The sequence below is a fragment of the Panthera pardus genome, unplaced genomic scaffold (genome assembly GCF_024362965.1).
Source record: "Panthera pardus isolate Hobbes unplaced genomic scaffold, ASM2436296v1 HiC_scaffold_13, whole genome shotgun sequence".
Classification (NCBI taxonomy): domain Eukaryota; kingdom Metazoa; phylum Chordata; class Mammalia; order Carnivora; family Felidae; genus Panthera; species Panthera pardus.
In genome coordinates, this window is record NW_026526688.1 from 49,134,391 (window position 1) to 49,157,453 (window position 23,063).

The 23,063-nt window shown below is 49.1% G+C and overlaps 1 protein-coding gene across 1 annotated transcript in view; it reads left to right on the forward strand.

Moving 5' to 3' along the window:
* SCARA3 (scavenger receptor class A member 3) overlaps window positions 1–22,217 on the forward strand; it is a 50,739-nt gene extending 28,522 nt beyond the window's left edge. The window contains exons 4-6 of the mRNA XM_019440851.2: window positions 2,083–2,181; window positions 3,164–4,207; window positions 20,360–22,217. Of these exons, the coding sequence (XP_019296396.1) occupies window positions 2,083–2,181; window positions 3,164–4,207; window positions 20,360–20,811 (1,595 nt within the window). The 3' untranslated portion in view covers window positions 20,812–22,217. The remainder of the gene's footprint in view (window positions 1–2,082; window positions 2,182–3,163; window positions 4,208–20,359) is intronic.
* The last annotated feature ends 846 nt before the right edge of the window (window positions 22,218–23,063 follow it).

A 23,063-nucleotide genomic window follows, 5' to 3' on the forward strand; every position in this document is an offset into this window, starting at 1 on the left:
TTTATTTATAAATTATACATGTATACTCTTTTTAGTATAATTATAAGACTCAATTTTGAAAAGATGAGAAAAAAATAAGATCTAAAAAGTAAGGAAAACTATGTAATTACAGATCATGAAACTCTCTGTGAAGAAATGAACAAGGTGAATTATATGAATGAGCCCTTGGCTATTGGTTTGGAGGGGACTTTATAAAGCATTAGAATAAGAATCAAAGTCTGCACCTCTGTTTCCCTATCTATACAAGGGATTTTAACTTGGGGGAGACTCAAATGGAATGACAAATACTGTAAACTCTAAGTGCTAGTGTAATAAAATGGCATAGAACTGTTCCTAGGACCTCTCAACATGTCACTGTTACTAATTAAGTCTCAACAGCTCTCAGACATACGATATTAAAGCCCAGAGATTCCAAAAAAGTTGGAATCATGGCGTTTTGGAGCTGAGAAGAACATTAGAGGTCATCTAGCTTCATACTTGCCTTTTACAGATGATTCAGTTGAGCTCCAGAAAGGTTAATTGACTTGCCCGAAGTCACCCTGCAAATCTGAGGCAAGTGTGGACGAGAAGTTGCATGACCCAGTTCTCTTGGCGGAGTTCATTCCATCCCTGTGCACTTACCTTCCTAGGCTCTGGGGGAAACATATGGTCTACCTCCATCCAATCCGGGCCCTCCTCTCACTTCCTCGTCCAGCCAGACACTTGCTAGAGAAAGCCAGGAATCCTGCTGCTGCCCAGATGTGCTGTAATCACTGGCCAGCACTGACCCCTGAGAAGGGGGTGAGACTCCCCATGCAGTGTAAGCTGATAAATCCTCTTCTAGGAGTCAGTTTGGCAACATGTATCAAAGACTTAAAAAATATTAATGCCCTTTGACCCATTAATTCTACTTCCAGCAATTCATTCTAAGAGAATAACCATATACACACAACCACCAAATATAAGGATTATTTCTAGGAACAAGTGTTACTCATATTTACATATCAAGTTTTATTTGTAGGCTCAGAAAGGGAGGTGGCTTAGGTGTCCCCCAACCACAGGAGATTTTTATATAATTGCCAAATCATTTATATCGAGTATGATACATGCATTAAAAGTAATGATTTAAATATTTTTTAAAACATTTATTCTTTTTTGAGAGTGAGAGAGACAGAGCGTGAGTGGGGGAGGAGCAGAGAGAGAGAGAGAGAGATACAGAATCCGAAGCAGGCTCCAGGCTCTGAGCTGTCAGCACAGAGCCCGACTTGGGACTCGAACTCACAGAGCCCAAGATCATGACCTGAGCTGAAGTCAGACGCTTAAGCAACTGAAGTCAGTGCTTAAGCACCCAGATGCCCCTAAACGTAATGATTTTAAGGCAATTTAAACCTCAATGGAAAAATGTCCATGACATGATACTAGTGATGCAAAATGAAAGAAAACAGATGAGATGTTCAGAACATTCCATTTTTTCTGTTGTTTTCTAAAAGAGTATACCTATATCTATGTAGCTATAGAATGATTATGGAGATAAGAGTCTAAGAGATGCATGAAGGTATTGATGGCTATTATCTCTCAGTGGTAGGATTAAGAATATTTTTATATTCTTTTTACATTTTTTTCTTAATTTTCCCTATTCTATCCTGTGGGGGTCAGGCCCTAGTTTTAAAATCTGGATGGGGATGGAGATAGATACATATATACACACACATGTATATATATGTAGGCACAAGGATATATATATATATATATATATATATATACACACACACACACACACACACACACACACAAACTTTTAATGTTTGTATCATACTCTATATAAATGATTTGGCAACTATACACACACACACACACACACATGTATGTGCATACATATATATATTTAAGAGAGGTGTATAAACAGATATAGATCTAGATGGATATAGAATGTGTGAACTCTGGCCATAAGAAGCATCTTCCCTTACCACCACTGAAAAGTCCTGTAGAAGGATGAATGGTTTTGGTTGCAGAAAGACTGATAAAAATGCCTTCTCACCAAAAGACTGCTGTTTCTCTGAGCTAAGACCCTGCCCCAGTTTCTCATCTGTATTTCCCATATAGTTTTCAGGAAAGTGGACTCTCTCTCAGAAGACATCTCCCTGGCCCAGGCTGTCTATGACAAGAAGCTGATGTCCATGCAGGAAAATCTTCAAGGCCTGGGTAAGTGTCCAGTGTCCAGATGTGCTAATGACAATGATGGAAGACCAGGGTTAATTGGGGAGGGGTGAGTGTTCCTCCCCAGACCATGGTGCCCTGGAGCAGGGAAGCCTTAAGCCACCCTCTAGGCACAAGGGAAGGGCAGCTATGACTCCCTGCCTCCCAGTTCATCCCGAGTGGGCAGCTGCCCTGGGTTTCACCCAGGACTGGGGCCAGGGTTTCTGTGTGAGGTACAGATCTAGCCAGAGCCTACAGGTAGAGAAGGCTTGGAGGTAGACTTTGTAAAGCATTAGGAGGCAGAGAAGGAACCCAGAGACATTCCCCAGTTATTCTCAAGTATCTGAGATTATTTTCAGGATCTTCTGAAGCCTCTTGGCAAGTCTGCCCTTGCCTCACTACTGCCTTAAAGTGTGCACAATTCAGGATGCTGTCTATCTCCTGCGTTAGCTAGGGACATTCTCGTTCTGAGGCAGAGACAGAGGAGCCATAAGAGAAGGGGTAGAGGTGGTCTGCCCTGATGGAAAGAGAAAGTACAGGCTGAGTGATGTTTGGCAGGCATCTTCTCTGTGCCTCATTTCTCATCTGACACATGGGAGAAATAATCCCTGTACCGTCTTTTCCCCATAAATGTACTGATAAGATAGCAAATATAAAAGTGTTTGGAGAAATGTTAAAATAAAGTTTAAATGGGCAGTTCTTGGCAACCTTCAAAAAGTTACGAAGATATGTTCTCGAGAATTTGGTGGTGAGTTGGAAAAAAAAATGTCCCAAATTCTACATTTCAAGTCATAGTAAAGACATTTGGTCAAAATAAGATTTCATAGAGATGGCAAGATTTTTCCATAAAGGATTTCATAGCAGACTTAGGATAGGAAGAGGGAACAGGAAGCCACTTGACAATTCATTATGCTCCGAAATATTTAAAGAAGCCACTTTTGTCCCATGATCCTTCAGCAACTCAAAATGTTGTCCCTTTCTCCTAAAGATCTGAAAGCCCCAAACAATTGTTCCTTCTGCCATGAGGCTGGGCAGCTGGAGCAAGAGATCAGAAAATTGCAGGAAGAGCTGGAAGGAATTCAGAAGATGCTTCTGGCCCAGGAGGTCCAGCTGGACCAGACCTCTCAGACCCATGAACTGCTCTCCACCACCAGCAGTCAAATCTCCCAGGAGATGGGCAATTGTTCCTTCTCCATCCACCAGGTCAACCAGTCTCTGGGGTTCTTTCTCACCCAGGTGAGAGGCTGGCAGGCCACCACAGCTGGCCTGGACCTCTCTCTGAAGGACCTCACCCAGGAGTGCTATGATGTCAAGGCTTCTGTCCACCAGATCAACTTCACTGTTGGGCAGACTTCAGAGTGGATCCATGGGATCCGGCGGAAGACTGATGAGGAGACCCTGACCCTCCAGAAGATTGTCACTGACTGGCAAAACTACACCCGGCTCTTCAGCAGCCTGCGTACCACATCGGCCAAGACCGGAGAAGTGGTCAAGAACATCCAGGCCACTCTGGGGGTCTCCTCACAGCGCATCAGCCAGAATTCCGAGAGCATGCACGACCTGGTGCTGCAGGTCATGGGCTTGCAGCTACAGCTGGATAACATCTCGTCCTTCCTGGACGACCACGAGGAGAACATGCACGATCTGCAGTACCACACCCGCTATGCCCAGAACCGCACGGTGGAGAGGTTCGAGACGCTAGAAGGACGCATGGCTTCTCACGAGATCGAGATCGGCACCATCTTCACCAACATCAATGCCACCGACAACCACGTGCACAGCATGCTCAAGTACCTGGACGACGTGCGGCTCTCCTGCACGCTGGGCTTCCACACCCACGCCGAGGAGCTCTACTACCTGAACAAGTCCGTCTCCCTCATGCTGGGCACCACAGACCTGCTCCGGGAGCGCTTCAGCTTGCTCAGTGCCCGGCTGGACTTCAACGTCCGCAACCTCTCCATGATCGTGGAGGAGATGAAAGCTGTGGACACGCGGCATGGAGAAATCCTTCGTAATGTCACCATCCTGAGAGGTAAGAGCCCGACCTGGGCCAAACCTGCTACGGAGCTCCCAGAGGGCCTTGGTGATCTTGCCAGACACAGAAGTACCCGGTTTCAGGCAAGAGTCCTGATAGCCTAATACAATCCTGTAGCAAATGCCTAGGGCAACTGGAAGCTTTAAAAACACAGTGGTCCCCCTTTCTCTGCGGGTTCACTTTCTGCCTTCAAAAGGTCAACAGTGGCTTAACGCTACGTCACGATGCCTACATCATTTATCTCACTTCATCTCATTACTTAGGCATTTTATCGCCTCACATCATCACAAGAAGGGTGAATGCCGTACAACAGATATTCTGAGAGAAAGAGAGAGAGAGATGACATTCACAAAATGCCTAATTTATAAATTACACTTTCTCATAGGTAAGTATACATAGGAAAGAAAGGCGATATAAGGGAGTCTAGGAACATATCCACCGCGGATAAGGGAGGACTGCCATACTTACAAGGCTCTTTTGTAAAGGTGTTATGGCTCCTAACTTTGCCTGTCATACAAATCTGGATTTTCATATGTGGGTTTGTTTGATTGGGTCTACACAGAGAAATAGGCAGACCTCGTCTTGGAAACTGTTTTCTGTCTTCCCACACCATCACTGGTGTTCTCAGCCATGTGCCCCTCATATGCCCATCACTCTGATGCTCTCTTCTCCTCTCATCTCATCCCTGCATTAATCAGGGTTCTTCAGAAAAACAGAATCAACAGGAGAGAGAGAGAGAGGTTCTTTTAAAAACTGGCTTATGTAATTATGGAGCTGGCAAGTCCAAAATCTGCTTGGCTGATGTCCCAGTTTGAGTCAGAAGGCTGGAAGCTGCTGTAGAACTAGGAAGAGAGGATGTGTCAGTTTGAAGGCCACCAGGCAGGAGAATTCGGTCTTACTTAGGGGAGGGTCAGCCTTTTGTTCTATTAATGCCTTCAACTGATTAGATGAGGCCCACCTATTGTGGAGAGCAATCTTCTTTACTCAGTACTGATTTAAATATTAATTTTCTCTATAAACACCCCTGTAGACATGCCTAGAATGTCTGGCCATTTGGTGGTCCACTCAAGTTGACACATAAAATTGACCACATGTCAAGCTGGTGCCCATAGACATCTCCTTAAATAATACTTAATCCCCAAATGGAGACAATAACAAGGTTACAATCCTGCCTAAAGCTCATAATGTGAGTATGCTGTGTACAACCAAAATCATACTAAACCCTTCCCCAGAAGAGGAGGTAAAGTCCTTGAGAGATAGTTACTCTTCCCCCTGGATATCCCATAATTTAAATACTATGATATAAAGTTAACAATATTTAAATACTGTGATATAAAATCAATGTTGTTTTTTTTTTTAATTCTCTTAAGTTTCTTTATTTTGAGACAGAGCAAACAGGGAAGGGGCAGAGAGAGAGGGAGAAAGACAGACAATCCCAAGCAGGCTGTCAGCACTGTCAGCATGGAACCTGACACGGGGCTTGAACTCACAAACCATGAGATCATGACCTGAGACAAAACCAAGAGTTGGATGCTTAACTGACTGAGCCACCCAGGTGCCCCTAAAGTCAATGTGTTTTGTGTTTTATGTTACATGATAAGGGGATAAGAGAAGAAAGATAGCAAAGATATTTGCTGTATATATATTTATATATTTATAACACACTAAGGGGGAAATGCTCTTGACAAGTTCAGTCCTTATTTTTGTAACTGGTCACATGGTCATAGCTGGTATTTATAACTGCCTTCTTCCACTACCCGTCTGTATTTTCTTTGCCCCAGGCAAACACCTCAGCTGGTTGTTATTCTTTACCTGGTAGGGTGATCCAGACCTTCATTCCTGAAGGGCCATTCCTGTCCTCCCTAGTCTGGGTTGTTGTAGTTTTCAACTGACATTTATTTCAGGGAACAGTAGCACTAAGAGACACCCTAAGGGAGCTTTTGAATTCCAGACGTGCTCTCCCTTACCCCCGTTGTAGAGTAATAGTCCAGTTTCTCCTTGGTAGTTGGGATCAGTCACGTGGTCAGCACAATAACTTCTTCTTTGTCTATTAATTCAAAGGCATGAGAAGCCCAAAGTGACCAAGCAGCAGTCTTAACTTCCAGTTCAATGGAATCATTGTTGTATCTCCTGGCAAGAACACTCCTTCCTTTGGAACAAAGATCTCTAAGCCAGCAGAGCATAAGGTTGTGGGAATAAGAAGCAAACATTTTGCTACTGGGTCACTAGGGGTAATAGTGAGTCTTTCCCATCTCCATCCCTTGATCCCAGGACTAGTGAATTCTGGCTATTGGAGAAACAGCACCACATACTGGACACTGATTCAGACTATAGACAGCCCTGCAAGGTATTGCCACCTAACTAGAGCTGTAACTGAGTCTTCAAAGGCCATTGCACCCTTCTGTCATGCCAGCTGTTTCAAGATGGTGGGGACCATGGTAACACCAGTGAATTCCATGATCATGGGCCCATTGCCACACTTCATTTGCTGTGAAGGGATTTCCTTGATCAGAAGCAGTGCTATGTTGGAATACCATGGAATACCATGATGGCAGATAATGCATTCTGTCTGGTATTTTTGGCAGAAGCATTTCATGCAGGGAAGGAAAATGCATATCTAGAGTAAATTTCTATTCTAGTAAGAAGACATTGCCCCTTCCATGATGAGAGTGGTCCAAGGTAATTAACCTGCCACCAGGTAGCTGGCTGACCACCCTGGGGAGTGGTGCCATATTGGGGATTTGCTGGTGGTCTCTCCTGTTGGCAGATTAGGCACTTGGCGATAGCCGTAGCCAGGTTGGCCTTAGTGACTGGAAGTCCATGCTGCTGACCCCATGCATAGAACCCATCCCCACCATCATAGCCATTTTGTTCATGAGCCCAGTGGGTGATGACAGGGGTGGCTGGAGAAAAAAGACTGACTGGTATCCACAGAATAGGTCATCCTATGCACTTGTCTATTAAAAGTTTCCTCTGCTGAGCTTACCCTTTGAATAAAATTCACATAGGATGCAAAGGCCTTCACATTTTTTGCTCCTTCAGAGAGGACTATTCACAAACCTCTTCCCCAACTTTTCTTGTAACCAATTTTCCAATTGTGGAAAATCCCTGACCATTCAGCCAAACCATTGGCCATGGCCCATGAATCAGTATATAATCACATGTCTGACCATTTCCTCTTCTGAGCAAACACGACAGCCAGGTACACTGCCAGAAGTTCTGCCCACTGGGAGGATTTTCATTCACCACTGCCCTTCAAGGATGTCCCAAAGAGGGGCTGTGATGTTACAGCTGCCCACTTTCAAATGATGCCTGTGTTTTGTGCAGAACCAATGGTAAACTAGGCCGGAATCTTCTCCTCCTCCTCTATCAGCTGGTCATAGAGAACTCCCCATAATACCACAGGTGCAGGCTGGGGGAGAGAAGGTGGTATACTAGGAGTGGGGACCGTGGGTATTTGGACCACTTTCTCATGTAACTTACTTGTGCCTTCAGAGCCTGCTCAGGCCTAATTACATATACACCACTTCCATTTGATGATGGAGTGCGGCTCTGTGTGCCCAACATTATAACTTGGTGGGTCAGAGAGTACCCAGTTCATGAGGGACAGCTCAGGTCTCATGGTAACATGGTGACCTCTGCTAGTCTCTACTCAAGCCCAAGAGCTATTTCTCAAAAGGAGAGTAGTTATCCCCGGAGGATGGCATGACTCTGCTCCAAAATCCTAAGGGTCTGTAGTGCAAGTCACTTATAGGGGTCTTCCAAAGGCCCCAAACAACATCCCTATCTGCCACTGTCACTTTAAGCACCATTGGATCTGTTGGATCATATGGCCCAGCTTGCACGGAAGCCTGGACCTGTCACAGAGCCTTTTCTTATTCTAGGCCCCGCTCAAAACCAGCAGCTTTTCAGGTCACTCAATAAGTGGGTTGGAGCAACACATCCCAGTGAGGAATGTGTATATGTTACCTCCAAAATCCAAAGAGGCCCACAAGGTGGGCCTCTTTTTTGATTTCAGGAGGGGGCCAAATGGAACAGCTTATCCTTGGGAGGGATATCTCAACATGCCCAAATCACTGGATCACTAGAAATTTCGTTGAGGTAGAAGGCCCTTGAATTTTTGTCATGTTTATTCCCCACCCTCTGACCCACGAATGTCTTCGAAATAGTGAGCTACAACTTACTTGCTCGCTAGGTTGAATCAGTATAATATCGTCACTGTAGTGGACCTGCGTGATATCTGGTGGGGGAGAAAGGAAGTCAAGTTCCCTGTGAACTAAAGTATGATGGAGAGCTGGAGAGTCGAGATCCCCCAAGGCAGGTCCGTGAAGGTGTATTGCTGGTCCTGTCAGCTGGAAGCAGACTGTTTCTGGTGGGCCTCGTGAACAGGTATGGACAAAAAAAAGCATCTGGGATGTGTTGATTCTCTCAAGTAATGAGACTGCATCTGGTACAGGAGCTACAATTGGAGTCACAACCTGGCTAAGCTTATGAAAATGCACTGTCATTCTCCAAGATCCACCTGTCCTCTGCACAGGTCAAATGGGCAAATTTAACATTCTTGATGTTAAAGATGGGGGCACCAATCTCTTCAGTCCCTTCAGGAATGTGGTATTGCTTTGGGTTTACTATTTTCCTTTATGGATATATGTAGGAAAAAATAAATATTGGTTGATTTATTTTGAAAGAGAGAACGAACAAAGGGGGTGGGTGATGAACAGAGGATCCAAAGCAGGCTCCAAGCTGACAGACAGCAGAGAGCCTGATGCGGGACTTGAAGTCACGAACCATGAGATCATGACTTGAGCAGAAGTAGGACACTCAACTGACTGAGCCACCCAGGTACCCCTGGTTTACTATTGTCCTAGGTAAAGGCAATTCTAGTGGCTTCTGGTTGGCCTTTCCCACCATGATATCCCTTACTTCATAGGCTAGGGAACCAATGTGGGGATTCTACCAGCTACTAGGTAGGATGTCTATTTCAATTATGCATTCCAGAACTGGGGAAACAACCACAGGGTGAATTCAGGGAACCAGTGGGCCTCACGTGAGACAGATCTGTGCTAAAACCCCGTTGATCACCTGACCTTCATAAGCCCCTACTCTGACTGGAGGGCCACAGTGACATTTGGGTCTCTTGGAATCAGTGTCAGTTCAGAGCCAGTGTCTAGTAGTTCCCAGAAGGGCTGATTATTTTCTCTGCCCCGGTGCACAGTTATCCTGGTAAAAAAAAAAAAAAAAAAAAAGGTGTAGGTCCCCTTGGGGAAAGCTGGGAAGATTAACAGTATAAATACTAGGGTCTTCCTCAAGGGTACCCAGCTTCCCTTTCATTCAAGTAGTTCTGGATCTGTAAACTGGTTCAAGTCTGAGAATTGACTGTGAGGAGCCATGGCTATTTTTATGATTTGGATTAGACTTTTATTCACTTGACCTGGAACTTCTCTGCTTATACAAAACAAGTAAGAATTTAGTAGGCTTCCTATCTATTTCACTTCTAGGTACACCATGATCAACTAGCTAACACCACGGGTCTGTGCATGTCAGCCTATTCTGATCACCGTGTTGACTTTGCTATTACAGTATCCATGCTCTCCTTGCCTTGGCCAGTTGAGTGCCACCATTAGGTAGCTGCCACCCCAGGACCCAATCACTCCCATTATGGTTAGGTTTCCCAGTTGAGTGACAAAAGTTCCCCCTGTACGGTCTGCCTGCAGAAGAGAGCAATCAGAAAATTCTTCAAGGCTTCTAAGACTCTCCTTACAGATTTATTTCTCACAGTCATGGTGAAAGGCACGTCTTCTGGACCTTCCCAGGATGGGTGAGTAGGTCCCAGATGACAAATCCACTCCAACATCCCAGCTTCTCTCATTCTTTGAATCCCTTTCTTTACATAAAACCAATGAGATCCAGCATTTCTAGCTCACTCACTGTGGGTCTTTTGGCCCATGTCTCAGCCAACCAACCAAACTAACTGTTAGAGCCTTTCTCACTCCCCAAGATGCAATATTAGATGCAGAATCCCTGCTTAGTGAGCCCCTATCAATAAATTCTGCCTGATGCATTGTTATGTTCCTTCCACCATTATCTCCACACCTTTAGGATCCATTACCACAAATATCCCCCAGATTCCTATCTGTATAAATTTAAAAACTCAGGTAGTTCTTTTGGAGTGTAGCACATCTCCTCATAGGTCACACTTTGTGCCTCACCTTTAAGGTCCTGCTGAGAACTGAGTCTAGCTATAGGTCTAGAAGCAAAGGGGGGTGGTGGCAGTGGGTCCTCAGGAGAATCATCATTGTCTTGCTTGGCGGTGCCTCAGGGCAGGCCACTGCCCTTTCCTCAGGCCATAAGGGCTTCAGACAGGGGTTGAGAGGCCACTTTTACTGGGTGTGGGGGGAACTGCTTCCTCTGTCAAAGATGACTTATCAGAATTTAGGGGTTAGTGTCCCCAGCTCCATCAAGGTCTTCCCACATATCCCCATTCCAACTTTCAGGATACCATTCCTTCCCAGAAAATGCCTTTACTTTAAGAGTGGACACCCTGGGAAGCTGGGAATTCAGCCTGCATTGCAATTCAGCCAGTTACAGGATGAGTTTGTAAGTTAGATTTTCAGCAATCTCAACCCCATAGCCACAGGAAATAAGGGTCTCCTTCAGGGCAGACATGGAAGCTTTCAGGTCATTTATGTGACACTTGAGCTGGGAATTTGAATCCCCAAGGTCAACTTTTTATTGCCCCACTTTGTCCAGTAACATTAGGAGCAACCAATCTCATTATACTTGTTACTCTGACAAAAAATGTTCGAAAGTATCAGTCCCCAATACTTTGCATATCTTTGTTGCCAGATCATGCTTTGGACTATTAGGCTGTCTTTACTACTAGAAATAAAGTCATTAGCATCTTTAAATCTTAAATTAGAGTCAGTTCCAGAAATCCCAGATCAATTTAGAACATTCATCTTTAAAATTCTGTTCCTTTATACTTGCTCTTGGTACCACAATCTGTATTAGTCAGGATTCTCCAGAGAAACAGAACCAAACAGCAGGATATATATATCCTGTGTCCATTAGGATCTCTGAAAGAAATTGATTTACTATAAGGGATTGAAGGAGGTGGCTCACATAATTATAGAAACCAGCAAAGCCCAAGATCTGCAGGGTGAGTCAGCAAGCAAAAGACCTGGGAGAGCCAATGGTTTAATTCCAATCTGAGTCCAAAAGCCTGAGACTCAGGAGAGCTGATGGTATAATTGCAGGCTGAAGGCTGGCAGGCTCAAGACCCAGGAAGAGCCAATGGTTTCAGTTCAAACCCAAAGGAAGGAAAGAGCTGAAGTCCCCACTTGAAGCAGTCAGGTAGGAGGGATTCCCTCTTAGGCTTTTTAAAAAAATTTTTTTTAATGTTTTTATTTATTTTTGAGAGAGACAGAGACAGAGAGTGAGCAGGGGGTGGGGGTGGGGGGCAGAGAGAGAGGGAGACACAGAATCGAAAGCAGGCTCCAGGCTCTGAGCTGTCAGCACAGAGCCTGATGCAGGGCTTGAACTCATGGACACTGAGGTCATGACATGAAGTTGGACACTCAACCGACTGAGCCACCCAGGCACCCCATAGGCTTTTTGTTCTATCAAGGCCTTCAACTGACTGAAGTGAGGCTCACCCACATTGGGGATTTCCTCAGTCTACTGATCCAGATATTAATCTCATCCCAAAACACCCTCATAGGCATACCCGGAATAATGTCTGACCAAATATCTGGACACCCTATGGCCCAGTCAAGTTGATACATGAAATTAACCATCAGAGGTGACATCTGAACTGAGACACCTGAAAAAGAAGGAGGAATAAGTTAGATATAGCAGGTTCAACATGGATGAACAGAAGGGTTCCAGGTAGAGGGAGCAACACATGCAAAGATCATGGGGGAAGCCTATGGCATACACATTATCTCCTTTCATTCCCACGATCCCTGAAACCATGAACCCAAAAAGCCTGCAGTGAACTGGATACCACACGAGGTCCAGCCAAGTTCACACAGCTGTCAAGGAATGGACACAGGATTCAAATTCAAGGCAGTTCAGATCCATAGTTGCAAGCTGCCTGGAACGGCCTTCTCCAAAGTCACATAAAACCCTGTCCCTCTAAAAGCACCTGAGCAATTGAAGCACCTGCTTCTTGGTGACAGCAATCTGCCCAGTGTAGTTTCTGCAGTGCACTTCTGTCTAATCCCCATCAATTTCCCCAGCAAGGGGCTGACCTCTTCTTCCCCGTGGGGAACCTCCATCCCCAGCCTACCCCTAGATTCCATACCAAAGGTGGGTTGCCTGGCCCACTCCTTCAAATCATGCTTTATGGCTTCTGCTTATGAGAATTTCATTCTGAAATGAGCACTGTATTAGTCTGCTCCGGCTGCTGTTACAAAGTACCACAGACTGAGTGGCTTAAACCACCGAAACGTACTGTCTCGCAGCTCTGGAGGCCAGAGGTCTGAGTTCGAGTGTCGGCAAGGTTGGGTCCTTCTGAGGGCCGTGAGGGAAGGCTCTGTTCCAGGCTGTGGCTGATAGATGACGCTTTTCTCCCTCATCTCTTCATCTTCTCTCTGTGCATTTCTGTCTCTGTGTTCAGTTTCCCCTTTTCCTCAGGAAGCCAGTCATATTGGAGTAGGGGTTACCTAATGGCTGCATTTAAAATTGATTACTTCTGGGGCGCCTGGGTGGCTCAGTCAGTTAAGCGTCTGAGTTCGGCTCAGGTCATGATCTCGCAGTCCGTGGGTTCAAGCCCCGCGTCGGGCTCTATGCTGACAGCTCAGAGCCTGGAGCCTGTTTCAGGTTCTGTGTCTCCCTCTTTCTCTGACCCTCCCTGTTCATGCTCTCTCTGTCTCAAAAATAAATAAGTGTTCAAAACAATTAAAAAAATTGATTACTTCTGTCAAAACCCTGTCTCTAAGGAGGGTCATATTCCCCAGGGGCTAGGACTTTAGCCTATGAATGTTGAGGGGACACAATTCAATCCCTAACAAATGCTATTACTTTTTCATTCTACTCTTTCACAGCAGTATTTCCAACAGTTTTTCTCCTGGAAAATAATCCCAAAGATGCCTAATCAGAATTCGTTTATACTAGGAATCTGGATGGCTCTACCCAGGTTCCCTGGACCCTTCCCAAGGAATTGTGTGTCTTTGCAGGAAGAGGGTTCGACCTGAAAATATAACCAATCTTGGCTCTAGAGAATAAAATTAGTTAGCCACTGAGATCTGCCAGTTCCAGAATTTATGGCTTACATTTGGTGGGGGGGGGGGGGCAAATATCTGGGCCTGATAATCTAGGGGAGCTTTAAGGAAGAAGGAGGGAGGGCCCCACAATCCCAGACAGCTCTGTTCTCTCTGCAGAGCACAGACTTGGAGCCAACCTCTCTGATTCTCTATTTTGCTTTAATCATTTAGTCTCAAACCTGTATTGCCTTTATTTTACATCATTGAGCATTTCTACTGCCACGAGGGTTAATTTTTTATTCAATCTAAATTGGTGGTGTTGGGGGGGATGGAAGTACATCTTGTTGACCTGCTGTCATATTTTTGCAACAAAGCCAAGTATTGAATGTTTCTTGGGTAACTGAAACATTCCCCCAGTGTTTTATCTAAAATACGTAGCTCTAGGATACATCCTCTAGGCTGCATTGTTCTAGAAAAGGCATTATCAGGGAGTTCTTACAGTTTATCCTCTGTATTTTTGTTGCGTTCAGCCTAAGAACCAATGAAATATAAAGCTTTCCCAATGACAAAGCCCATTCACAGACTTCATTTTGTTTCAGCCTCACAACAACCTTTGTGCAGTAGACAAGGCAGTGTCTTTATTTTACAAGAAGGTGACCTGAGACTGGGAAAGGTTAAGGCACGAGCTCAAGGTCACACTATGATTTTAAATTCTGACCCCTTGTCATGGCTCTGAGGTGCACACGTCCAGGGTGCAGCCAGAAGAGGAGACACTGAGAGCGTAAGCTCTCAGATACCAAAAAGGCACCTCCCCTCAGGTCCTGCCTAGGTGTAAGGTGTGGGGCAGAGAGTTGCAAAGAGGGAGATGATACTCAAAGTGTTGGCAGGGGAACCATTTAAGAACCCCATTCTAAGTATAACCCAACAAGAGTCATGGGAATTTATATTTGTTCCTGTCCTAATAATGGCAGAGTCCTCATCTGAGGACCTTATCTTAGCTGGAGAGCAAGGTAAGATATTTGTTTCAGCTACATCTGACTCTTGGTTCAACCTCTGAATTTCTGTTTAAACTCCTCATGGTTGTTAAAGCACCTCATGTAAAACCTTTCTCATCTGAGAGAAAATTTCAGGTACAAAATGTGCATCCTTTCCTACAGGAGCTTGTTACTCATTCTTTCAGGCATAGACAGGTGCTGACAGTCTCTCATGTTGGAGCTGGCAGTGAGGTCTCCCCCAGGCTGGAACTGAGCTGCTCTCTAGAATAAACGGGGTGGGACAGCAATGACCACAGCCAGTGTGGAAGGTGCCAAGTGCTGACTGAAGGGCTGGAGCTCTTAAACTACATGGGAAAGAAGTCTGACTTCTAATTTGCTCGGAGTCTGTAGGCAGAATCACTTAATCTTTCTAAGCCTCTGTTTTTTCTTTTTGTTCTTCATCGGTAAGTAAAAGGATAAGACCAGCTGTTCTCTGAGACCTCTTCCAGCTCAACTTGCTCAACAGAAAGCCTGTGGTACTTCCATAGTGTGTGTACCTCTCATAGAATATTTCTGTCTTTGGGGCACCTGTGTGGCTCAGTTGGTTAAGCGTCCAACTCTTGGTTTCAGTTCAGGTCATGATCTCACGGTTCGTGGGTTCAAGCCCCATGTCGGGCTCTATGCTGTCAGTGCGAAGCCTGCTTGGGATTCTCTCTCCCTGTCTCTCTCTGCCCCTCCCCTGCTATTTTTTTCTCTCTCTCTGTCAAAATAAATAAGTAAACTTAAAAAAAAAAAAAGAGTATTTCTCTCTTCCTGCTCTGTAGGATGATTTCTGTGTCTGTGTTAGACAGCGTCTGTGCTAGGACTATTATTTGGACATTGAAAACAGGAAACCATCATTGCTTATTAGCTGAGTGACCTTGGATAAGGCTTTTGGCCACTAGCTACTTTCAATTCAACTTCCTCATCCACAAATAGGAATATTAATACCTCCCTTGCTTATATCCCATGGGGTAGTTGTGAGTATCATTGTTAACAGCGGGTGTGAACAATTTTTATAAAATATAAAAGGCTGCCCTAATTTAAGGGATGATTCTGAATCTAATTTTCTTGATGATGGGCTACTTGTCTCCCTCATCAAGTACCCAGCAGAGTGCCTGCTCTTGGAAGGCACTCAGGAAACATTTGCTCAGTGAAGGCAGAATGAAAGCATAAACAAGGCTAGAAGCAGAGGGTGGGCAAGAAAGGTGACGTTTGGCCTATTTCTGATACACTCATGCTCACAGCGCTTGGTCCTAGAGGAGCGTTTACTAGGGCCCTGTCACCTTGTCTGTCTTGAACGCCGATTCTTGTCTCCCCGGCACCATAAGACTAAGTGAATGAAGCTGAACGCTCTGCTCAGTCTCTCTGCCCTGTGCAAATGCACACACGATCCCCTCTTCTCCTGAATCTTGGCATCCTTCTACCCCAGCCCCAGTGAAGCCACTGAAAGCCCTACTCAGCTTCTCAGCCTGACGGCTGCAGCGTTTTGTTTGGCTTCTCAGCTTCTCTGCTCAAACTGATCACTCATCAACAAATGCCTTGAGAAGGAAAGTGCCAAAGACTGCCAGGCTGACTTCCATGAGCCTCCCTTCTCCCTGTGATTTTAGCCTTTGATCTCCCTCCAAAGCCATCAGGAGTATGTCTTGGTATTTGATCTGATGATTCGGATTATTCTCAGTGGGAAGTTTCGTCTGTTACAATCTAGTGCATCACAGAAGTGGAGGTCCATTGTCATTTTTTCAATGTTCCTCAGGTAACAACAGCCGGTATTGAGAGTCCCTGACTTAGGCCAGTATATTCACTGAACAGAGGGAAGCCTGAGGTCCCAAGAGGGACAGAGACTTACCCACGCATCCAATTGGTTAATACCAGACCTGGGACTCAAACCAGGGTCCCCCAAAGCCCAGGCCAGTGTGCCTTCCTTCCATGGCCTTTCAAGAGTCGCCCATTCCGTTTCTGTTTCCTTCCGTCCTCGTAAGCTGACCTGTTGCTTTGGACTGGGAGATGGGCTGCAGGCCCCTCCTGCCCACGCACTACCCCACCCATGGGTGGGGAGTGTTGGGCTCTGACAGACTCAGTACTTCTGCTCACCCCCACCTCCACCTCTTCCGGGTTCCTAGTGCAGACCACCTACTTGTCCCAGACATGCAGTCAGTTGTGGCTCGACCCTAATGGGCCAGGATCGCCTAATTATAGTCCCCGGCTTCCTGAGTAATTATGGGCCTCCCCGGGACTCCAGGGTGCTCCGTTCCTCTCCCACAACCCTGCCCCTCAGCCACACTGCTCACTTTCCTCCTTTGCTTTAAACGCTCCCCACAGCGTTTGAATTCCGCCCAGAGCAGGATTGAGCCCTCCCCTCCTTTGCCCTGCAGCCCTGCTGGTATCCCGATCTGATAATGGGCTGTGTCAGTGGCACGCCTTCCCGCAGAGCAGATACCCTGTCAACCTCTGTCCACATTCCTTGCCCCTAAGCTAACGATGAAAGCCAGGGCTGTTGACTTCCTCCCAGGCTAGACCCAGGTCCCACAGCATGATTCATGGCTGGGAGGGACCAGCTCACCTGGGGAAGACAGCCCTTCATCTTACCCTTCCCCACGCTGTGTGGACCCTCCCTGGGACAGGCAGGGCGGGGGCGGGGAAAGGGCCAGGAGCCCAGCCACAGGGTAATGAGGACCCGAGGCAGTGCGGTAGGGGGACAGAGCATGGGTTTCAGAGCTTCAGGCCCAGCTTTGAGTCCTGTCTCTACCCCTTACTGGCCGATGATCTTGGGTACGATGTCACCCTCTGCACCACATTGTCTCATCTGTAAAATGGGACAACAATCTCAGTATACAAAGCTGACACAGGAGAGACTCAGTAGACAGATGCTGGCACTCTCATTGCCCTTCCCTTCTCCGAGAGAAGGCAGGTCCCAGAGAAGTCAGAGAGTGGGCAGGGATGTCGCAGGGTTGTCACTGGCCCCTGATGCCTTGTCTGCAACAGAGGCTCCTGTCAGTAGTCCCAGACGAGGCCACCCCGCCTGATGTCCTCAAAGTGACTGTCTAGGACCCCTTTCCGTGTGCTCAGAGATGGGGTCGGTGGTGCCAGCCATGATGGGGAGGGGTATGGAGAGTGAGGTCACCCATTTCCCTGAAGTTCTCCTTCCACGCATGCTGAGGGCTGCACTCCTGGGGCAGTGAGGTGCGTAGTGTGACCCAGGCTTCTGCACACACCTTCCACCCAGGCATGTGGACCCCGGCCTTCCCCATCTAGGGAAGCCGCCAAGAGCTTCCCCAGGAAGAGGAGGCCGTGAGGGCAGGTGGGAAGGGGCAGAAGAGAGGGCCTCACCCTCTTTCTCTCCCTCACTGCTGGCATAGAGACCCCTGGCAACCCTCTCAGCTAGCTGCTCTGCCCCTCGAGTAAGGGCGGAGAGGGCACCTGATGCAGACGACACGGGCAGGCCGGGGTCCCGGGGAGAGAGTGAGGGGGCTCCCGCTGGACCTGGGGGCTGTTCAGAGCAGGGCAACTTCATCGGGATGAGACTTCTCATGCTTTTCCTGGGTCGACGCTGGAAATGGGGATCGTGGACCCATTCACCCCGGGGACAAGAGAGGAAGCCATGGAAGTGGTTATAAGGGGAGAGAATGAAGAACCGGGGAGCTGTGTCCTGGGGCGGGCAGCGGGTGAGCCCAAAGAAGCAGGCCAGAGGGCAAGGACAGAGGCAGGGGGAGGGGTGGGGGGGGGGGAAGCTCCAGGGGCCCTCAGGAACTGAAGTACAACTCTCAATTTTATCCATGAGGGCCTGAGCTCCAGAGTGGGCAGGAATTTGCCCAACGTCACTCCAGGGCCCCCTGACTCCCACCCATCCACCCATCCACCGATCCTCCAGGGGCCCCTCCACCTCTGAATGGCTGTTTTTCCAACCTCAGCAGGCCCAGGTGCCAAGGCCAGAGCTGGGGCGGAGACCGGCGCCATGGCTCTGCCGATTCCCAGCAAGTCCTGCCAGGCTGGGGGAGGCAGTCCCTTGGTGGGCACCTCTCTGTACCAGGTTGTTCCAGCTGCCTGGTGCGGGGGAGAGGGGGCTGGGGGGCTCCAGGGGCCTCTGCAGACCAAAGAGCAGGTCCTGCCTCCTGGCTGCTCCCTGGCGGGTCCGCTGCACCGCCAGCCACCCCACCCCCGCCCCCGCTGGCCCCATGACGGAATCCCAGCCTGTGCAGCTGGCACGCCACGTGAGCCGAGCCCACACAGGGCTGCATGCCCCTGTGGGGAGGGAGGTAGGCATGGGCAGGCGGGGGCAGGGAATGGCTGGAAGGTTTTTATTGGCCCTCGTGGGGCTGACTCTGTCTGGGCTCCAGTTTCCCGTTTAGATCCCAGTTTAGAGCTTAAGAGGACGGTATTCACTGATCCACAGAACCCTCTGGGAAGCAGACCCACAGGGAGCAACAGGGGTGGGGAGTGGGGAGAGGGTGCTGGGGGCTGGGGGGCGTAAGCAGGTAGCATCAGCCAGGATTAACAGCAGTGGCATCTTCATTAGCTGGGGCAGAGCCCGGACACCGCAGACCTGGGTCATGGCCACTGGCAGTGCTCCCTGCTCTCTGAGAGGCCCACCTGGGTTCTGGTTTCCACTCAGGGGACCCTGAGGGGACTGCTTCACCTCTCTGGGCGTTAGTTGCCTCCTCTGTGAAAGGCAGGAATTGGACTGGCTCTCACCTAGCTTGAAAATGCCAGAAGTCTTTTGCAAGAATGATGTAGCAGCAGAATTCTCAGGGAGAATTCTGTACCCGTACCCTTTGCTGAGACCACTGAAAAAAGCCAGGTCTCTGCTGTGCCTTTGCTGCATGATCCTCATGAAGCCAACGAGTCCCCTTTCCTCCAGGAATTCAGAGATGCCTTGGGGCAGAGCGACGGCCACACTCTGCTTTGTGCCCTGAGTGTTCGTACAGCTCTGGGAGCTGGTGACTCTCAGATCTAGTCAGAAGCATATTAAAGTCCTCCGACCCCTGGCTTGGGAACTAAGAAGGGCTCTTTAAGGACAGACCATGTCTTCATCTTGGCCTCTCCCCCAGGCGCTAGGCCAGAGCCAGGTGGGAGCAAGGAGTCCACAGCTATTTGGTGAATCATTCTTTTCAAGCATATTCTGAGTTTTCACTGCCATGTGCCAGGCTCCATGCCCAGGGCGGGGGCTGTGAGCTGTGGCCCTCAGTCTCTTCCAGAGGCTCCATAGTCTAGCAGGGTCTGCCAGAAAGGCACTGAGGGTTTGCTTTCACGGTACGGTGACTTCTTTTTCCACGCGTCAATTGAAAGATTCAGCAAGTGGCAGCCTCAGGAGCTCAGAGTAGTCAGGGTGGGCCTCCTGGAGGAGCCGTCCTTTCTCTGGGCTGTTGTGCCCACACACTAACCCTGCAAAGGGGTCTGTTTCTCCTGCCTCACTTTTTTGGTTTTCCTCCCCCGTGTCACTTGACTCCATCCCTGGCCCCAGATGCAGAACGGTCATGGGCAAAAGCCTGAGGTTGAGATGAGGGTGGGGCAGGGGGTTGAGTCAAAGACTCAAGCAGAAGGCCAGGCAGCCTCCAGACCGGGACAGACAGTCCTGGCCAGTGTTGGCCTTTTCCCAGAGCTGTCCAGCTCTCCCAGTTCCCAGCTTGAGTGCACGTGGGGAACGAAGTCCTGAAGTCAGAACAGTGAGTTCTCACGGTGCCCCAGACCTCCCGCCAGACACTTACCCGCGTTATCTCAGGGTCCCCTCCTCACAGGTTGTTCGGCCGACTTAGGGAAGTCACGTAATGGGCCCGAGCTCCCAGAGCTCGCAGGTGGCAGGCCTGGCCTTTGTGTCTAGCTAACTAGACATTGTCACTGTGGCCTGGCCTGTGCTGTGTCTCCTTGGTGGGAGAGCCTCGTGAGAGCTGCCCGTCATGGACTGACTTCTCCCTTCTTCTCTCTGACCCTAGGTGCCCCTGGCCCCCCCGGACCAAGAGGACTCAAAGGAGACACGGGCACGAAAGGGCCTGGTGGCAGCAGAGGACCGAAAGGAGACCCTGGCAGCTTGGGGCCCCCGGGACCCCAGGGTCCTCAGGGGCAGCCTGGAGACACAGGACCCATGGGGGAAAGGGGACCGGTTGGCCTTCGGGGTTTCCCAGGCCTCAAAGGCTCAAAGGGCAGTTTTGGAACTGGAGGCCCAAGAGGACAGCCAGGCCCGAAAGGGGACATGGGGCCCCCAGGGCCAGAGGGGCCCCCAGGGTCTCCAGGGCCCTCAGGGCCTCAGGGAAAGCCAGGGATTGCTGGCAAGACAGGGTCACCGGGCCAGCGGGGACCCATGGGGCTTAAGGGTGAACCAGGGATCCAGGGGCCCCCTGGCCTCCCAGGGCCCCCAGGCCCACCAGGAAGCCAGAGCCGCTACTAAGGGCCCCAGGCCCAGACACTGCTGCACCAAATGCCGGGAAGGGCCTCAGGGCATGGCAAGCCCCCACCCCAGAAAGCCACCCTTACAGACAGTTGTGGTTCTTTGATCCCAAAGGGGCTTCTCCCCAGCCTGCCCCTGCACCTCGGGGCTCCCCAGTACTGACTGTACCACAGAAAGCAGCCCCTCACACGCACACACACACGCACATACATTTCCCTGCTGGCCAGGGGGGCCAACTGGGTGTCCCTGGCTGGGCAGGAGGAGAGGGCAGGAGAAGACCCCCCTCTCCTGTGACTGAGCCTGCCAGGGAGGTGGCTACCTTGGGAGGAAGGTCTTAACTCTATTTCTGAATTGTTGACCAACTTGGCTCTCCAGCTTTTTCGGAACCAGCCTAGCTAACAGTTCCCTGTGGCTCCCAGTGGTTGAAAAGACCCGGAAAACCTTTGAAGGTGATGTGGTTCAAACTCTAGGGACAAGGTGGATTTGATGACCAGAACACTCTCCTCACGACCATGGGAGCAGTGTCCCAGGAGTTGCCCCCTGCCTCACACAGGATGGAGGGACTCCACCTGAGTCACATTCTCAGGCTCTGGGCACCGAGCTCTCATGAGTTCAGCAATTTTTTCTTGTCTCCAGAAAATTCCTCACTTCATCCTTGCCTCCTTCTCTCAGGAGCATCTTGGGAGAAATCCAAGCAGGAGCTTCATCTGCATGGGGAGACTATCTAGGCCCTGGAACATTCTCCCAGAGTGGCGCCCAGCAGCTGGGAAGCTGGAAGAAGGGAGGCAGAGGCGTGAGTGAAGATGCCTCCCTTGCTCCATCTGAGGCTGGCCCGCCTGCTCCATTCCTGGGACGGGCCCCTCTGTGGAGGCTGGAGGAGGGCCAAGCCTGGCGACAGCAGCTCTCCCCTCTTGTACCCGGCTCTCCTGCCCACAGCTGCCTGCTGACCTTACCCTGCCCTGACTCAGAATGGCCCGAGGCCTCTCTGCTTGGGCAGGAAGGCTGGACGAGGAGGGAAGGGCCCAAACATCCACAAGAGACTCGCTAGGACACCATCCCTCGTCACCTCCAACTTCCTGTGCACAAGGGCAGAAAGGAGCCCTGGAAGCTCCCCCAGCAGGGTGAAGGCCGCCCACAGGCTAAACTTGTGGTAAAGCTGCCTTACCTTGGTGTTCGGCAGATCCCAACCACTCCTGGGCTGGGGGCCTGGAGCTGTCCCCTCCCCACCCTGACTCAGAGAATAGCCTCTGTCCTCATTCCAAAAGCCTTAATGCCACCTCCCTTCCTGTAATATGTGCAACTGGTTTGCACTCCCACCTGCCCCCCCCCCAATGCCATGTAATTCTGTCTATATATGATATCATGCGATATAGTATTACTGAGTCAGTAAAGAGCTGTTTCCAGGAGGGAGGTGTCTTCTGGTCCTTTCTGCCCAACCAGGGGCATAATGCCTTCAGGGGCTCTGCCTCACTTGGACTTTGAAGGGGAACCGGTGGACGAAGGGTCCCCTAGATATTCACTGTAGAGTTTGGCCCTAACCCCCTGCCCCTCAATCTAGAGACACAGAGCTGTGGCAGGAATTCACAGCGGTCCTCTGGGGGCCAGGGACCAAGTGCATGTGAGGGAACCACCCATAAAGAGCAGGAACCCAGTGAGAAACAAGGTGAGTTCTATTATTCTTGCAACAGGCTAAACGGAGCCCTAGACAATCTGAGTGACACCTTCACCCTCCCTGTTCTGCAGATAAAACAGAAAAGCAGAAAGAGATCGGGCCAGATCTGCCCCCGAAAGCCTGCCTCTCCAGGATCCACAGGAAACAGAGGACAGCTGGGTCCCCTGTGAATCAGCCAGGTCTGCTCCAGGAAGCCAGAGTGTAGGAGGGAGCTCTGCCCTCGGGGGCTGGCTTTGAAAGCATATGTCTTAGTCCATTTTGGCTATTCTAACTGGATACCACAGACTGGCGATTTACAAACGGCAGACATTTATTTCTCCCAGTTCTGGAGGCTGAAAGTCTAAGATCAAGGTGCCAGCAGACTTAGGGCCTGGTGAGGCCCTGCTTCCTGGTTCATAGATGGCCATCTGTCACTGTGCCCTCACATGGCAGGAGGGGAGAGGGAGCTTGCTGAGGTCACTTTTCTAAAGGCACTAATCCCATTCATGAGGGCTCCACCCTCAAGACCTAAACACCTTCCAAAGACCCCACCTCCTAATTCCATCACAGCGGAGGTTAGGATTTCAACACATAAATTTGG